Source organism: Bubalus bubalis, chromosome 16 (genome assembly GCF_019923935.1).
Source record: "Bubalus bubalis isolate 160015118507 breed Murrah chromosome 16, NDDB_SH_1, whole genome shotgun sequence".
NCBI lineage: Eukaryota > Metazoa > Chordata > Mammalia > Artiodactyla > Bovidae > Bubalus > Bubalus bubalis.
Genome location: NC_059172.1, coordinates 37,403,891 through 37,408,606, shown reverse-complemented (window position 1 = coordinate 37,408,606; position 4,716 = coordinate 37,403,891). Strand labels below are relative to the sequence as shown.

At 38.6% G+C, this 4,716-nt stretch overlaps 1 protein-coding gene across 1 annotated transcript; it reads left to right on the top strand.

Moving 5' to 3' along the window:
• The first annotated feature begins 310 nt into the window (after window positions 1-310).
• Window positions 311-1,270, top strand: LOC102403469 (olfactory receptor 52H1). Its single transcript, XM_006061602.3, has one exon. It carries the CDS (start codon window positions 323-325, stop codon window positions 1,268-1,270), a length of 948 nt encoding a protein of 315 aa, XP_006061664.3. The 5' UTR covers window positions 311-322.
• Window positions 1,271-4,716: the final 3,446 nt, after the last annotated feature.

Genomic DNA, 4,716 nt, shown 5'->3' with positions numbered 1-4,716 from the left:
AAAGTGATTCATGTCAGTATGGAACACTGCTTGGAAAAGCTGTGTAAATCATCAGAGGCAACCAGAGTGAATAAGATAAACTCTTTAAGGGAATGACTGTATTTTCCAACATATATGAGACAACCTGGCTCCTGCTGCTACCTGCTATCTTCATAACAATCTTTCTTCATTACAAAAGTGTGTCACTTTGAATTATAATTAGACAGCCACTTTATTTTTGGGGCTATATAATAAGCTGTTGGAAGTGAGAGTGACTCAAGTGAGCCTAACATTTACCACCCTCTGTCCTCAGGAACTGGGACTTGTGCCATCCTGGTCTGCCATGGTCCTTTTCAACCTGAGTGGTGACAACCCAGGACCCTTCATTCTGGTGGGGATCCCAGGCCTGGAGCAAGCCCATGTGTGGATTGGAATTCCCTTCTGTATCATCTATATTGTAGCCATTGTGGGAAACTGCATCCTTCTCTACCTAATCTTAGTGGAGCGTAGCCTTCACGAACCCATGTTCTTCTTTATCTCCATGCTGGCCATGACTGACCTCACCTTGTCCACAGCTGGTATTCCTAAAACACTGAGTATCTTTTGGCTTGGGGCTCAAGAGATCACATTCCCAGGGTGCCTCACACAAATGTTCTTCCTCCACTACAGCTTTGTCCTGGATTCAGCCATCCTGATGGCCATGGCGTTTGACCGCTATGTGGCCATCTGTTCTCCCTTGAGATACAACGCTATCTTGAACCCCAAGACCATCATCAAGATTGTGGTGGGAATCTCTTTTCGTAGTTTCTGCATCATCCTCCCAGTTGTATTCTTGCTCATACGACTGCCTTTCTGTAGGACACACATCATACCGCACACATACTGTGAGCACATAGGTGTTGCCCGGCTCGCCTGTGCCGACATCTCCATCAACATCTGGTATGGCTTTTGTGTTCCCATCATGACAGTCATCTCAGATGTGATCCTCATTGCCGTTTCTTACACACTCATCCTCTGTGCTGTCTTCCGCCTCCCCTCCCAAGAAGCCCGCCAGAAGGCCCTGGGCACCTGTGGTTCCCATGTCTGTGTCATCATCATGTTTTATATACCTGCCTTTTTCTCCATCCTTGCCCACCGCTTTGGACACAATGTCTCCCGCACTTTCCACATCATGTTTGCCAACCTCTACATTGTTATCCCACCTGCACTCAACCCCATTGTTTATGGAGTGAAGACCAAGCAGATCAGAGAGAAGGTCATCATTTTCTTTTCCATTAAGGGTACATTATAATGTTCCACTGTGCAATGGAAAAGTTAGGAGAAGTTTTTAGCATATATTAATGTGCAAGAATTTTTTTAAAAGGCAAATGTTATTTAAAGTAGGAACAGTCTACAAGTGATTTTGTGTTTTATGATTATGTCATGATTTATATGTAAGAAAGATTTTTATATATTAAAATACTCCTTGATGACCTGATTGTTTTTGGAATATGATACTGCACAGGATACAATCTGGAAGAAGGAGGGGAAAACAGAGTGCTGAGTTAGTCTAAATAGAAAATAGCAATAGCAATTTAGAAATTGAAATTTGCAGTTATGGAGAGAGAAAAATATGTGAAATCGGACAAAGACTTGGAAGAAAAGAGATTAAAACTGACAATGTTAGATTAGATTATTAGATGGATTTAGGACATTTAAAATAATATATATTCTAATTATTGTCTATGTTATGCTTATGTATTTCACTTTAAATGTCCAATCCTTAGACACCAAAGACCTTCCAGTACAAGTCTGTTATAAATAATGAGTTCTATCAGCATTGCTATAATAGGAATAAGAGACTATACTTATCAATGCCATGGTTTTGGGGACGGGAGAGTAGCTTTTAGGCTCCAAGACATACTGATAAAGTGAACTTCAGAGATAGTGCTCAGGAAAAATGACCCCCTAAAATAGCTGGAGATCTGAGAAGAGGGCTGGACTTCCTACAACCTTCCTACAATACATAGGTGAGAACTCAAGCCAATATGAAAGTAAAACAAAACAAAAAAACAACAACATTGGCTGGAAGACTTGTGGAGTTCTTATCTACAGAGTCTATTTCCTTGATTAAAAGACTCAATTGCAAAATACATTTCTTCGGTGAGGTTTGGGGATGAAAATGGGAAAACTACAGTAAAGTAATACATTCAAGGTAAGATGCACCCAAATGTCATAAGCATTTGAATCGAGAAGATACATGTTATAATCAAAGAAAGATGTGGAGTTCTTTCAATTTGTGTTTTTTAAAATTGTCTGTTCAACCAGGAATTGCTTACTTAGTACCGAATATATTTTAAGTTTTGTCCTAAGCATTCAGGATTAATAATATGGAAGAGGCTCTGCTTTGCTTCTCTGGAGCTTATTTTCCAGGGAGAGTAACAAATAAGGAGCAAGAAAATAAATGTGTTACCTTCAAATAGTAATATAATCAATAGAAAAACAAAACCAAATATAATGATGGACTAAAACTTGATGAGAAAGACAATGGCAGAGAGAACAGCAGTACATGCAAAGGCCCTGGGGCTGAAAACAGTTTGACATGAGCTGAGGCCAAAAACAAGGTCTGTGTGGTCACAACAGAGTGAGGTGGGATAAGAGGTGAGGGATTAGGGGCAGGACCAGATCCTGGGGGACTGGAATCATCCAGACGTCATTTTTAGAAGAGGAAACTGAAACTCTTAGAGTGAAATGACTTTTCCAAGGCACATGGCAAGGGAGTCATAAATGTGGAGCTAGAAAAGAATCTGCTAAGTCCTATTGATATTCACACTGAACATAACATACCTTACTCATGTGAAAACAGACTCCAGAGGAAGATAAAAAAAAATTATCTATGAGAATCAGAGGCAGTTTTTATTGTTTTTGTATGCTAAGCTGTGTTCGACTTTTTGAGACCCCGTGGACTGCAGCCCTGCCAGGTTCTTTTGTTCATGGGACTTCCCAGGCAAGAATACTGGAGTGGGTTGCCATTGCCTTCTCTCAGGGATTGAGCCCTGGTCTCCTGCATTATCAGGCAGATTCTTTACCACTGAGCCGCCTGGAAAGCCCATTATTGTTTTTGTGAACTGTATTTATCTTCAATTAAGCCACAGTTGACTAAGTGAGTATTCTGTATTTTTGTGCCAGCTTGCTAAAAATGCTGTTGGATATCAAAAGAGATGATCTCTTATTCTTCTGGTTATTTACATCTCACTGAGAACATGGATTTTTCCAAGAGATGATATTTTTAAAAATTTACTGATGGAAAAGTAAATAAATAGAGACTGAGCTGGGATCATTTAAAAATACATACTTCTTTCATCCTGGTCGGAACTGGAATCTGTGGTTATTCACTGACATGCACGGATGGCTCCCTTGGAAGCTTAATGACCTAGAAAAAACAACAAAGGAAGTGACTGTTTCCCTTTCCTTCTCCAGGCCTCTATCTTTGGGCTAGTTATCTATTATAACTTTTCTAGCCTTCTCAGGAGAGTTTCTTTATTTCTGTGACTTTATGGCCTTTTTGCTGATAACTCTGTATCTTAGTTTTCATATGTAATCTTTCTGATAAATTTCAGTGCTTTCTTACCTCATAGGGTTAGTACCAATAAGCAAAATGTAAGTGAGTGTGCTTTGCAGATTGTAAACCATCATTCTAATGTTAGCTGTTATGCTAATATTTCCACTAATTACCACTAACATTCTCATGTCAGACTCATCCTATTCAAACCCAAGCTCATCAGTGTAATTTAAAATCCTCCCCTTTACTGTTTATAAGAGGAGAAAACTGGTTAAACCCTGATTTGCTCTTCCTTTAAGTTTAAATTTACTGTCCTAGCTGATAATGTCTCTTTCTGATGAGGTTGGTTATAAATATTCTATTCCATGTCAGACCATGAATGAAATTACATGCTCTGGTTTGGATGAAAAAAGAATAATTATACAAAAATCATCAGGTGACTGTCTCACGCATAAGTTGCCTTGTCCTGTATCCATTCCTTTTTGCAAATTCCCATCTCTTATATTAAAGATATCTAAAACTAGCACAACATTGTAACACAACTATACTCCAATAAAAATATTTTAAAATGACATTACCAATAGAACCATTAGTTATTTTATCTTTCTACACTCAGAATTTAGAACTGGACTCTACAAATTGTTTAGTTGCTAGGCTATATTTGACTCTTTTGCGACCCTATAGACTGTAGCCCACCAAAACTCCTTGTCCATGGGATTTTCCAGGCAAGAATACTGGAGTAAGTTACCATGCCCTCTTCCAGGGGATCTTCCTGACCCAGGGATCAAACCCACAGTTCCTGCATTGGTAGGCAGATTCTTTACAGCTGAGCTACCAAGGAAGCCCACTCCACAAATAGTAAGAATTAATAAATGTGTTCCTGACACCTTTAATAACTTAGATTATTAAATAAATTTACAAATGGTTTATGTCATATTTTCAATAGAATTCACAAAGTCCATGTTATATGAAAGGAAATACATATAAACTGGGAGTAGAGACACTGAGCAAGTACACAACCTGCTAAAATCAAGAGGCATATAATTTAGTAAAAGGAGTAAATCACATAAATAGGTAATTTACTCAGATAATCTTATGTATCACAAGGTACCACAATGATTAGGCTAAAGTGCTAGGGAAGCATAAAGAAGCAAACTCAGTTAATTGGAGTCAAAGACAGCTTCCTGGAAGATTTC

Bases quoted from the DNA above. Each gene is read 5' to 3' on its own strand.
- LOC102403469 (XM_006061602.3), top strand. From the start codon at position 323: ATGGTCCTTTTCAACCTGAGTGGTGACAACCCAGGACCCTTCATTCTG.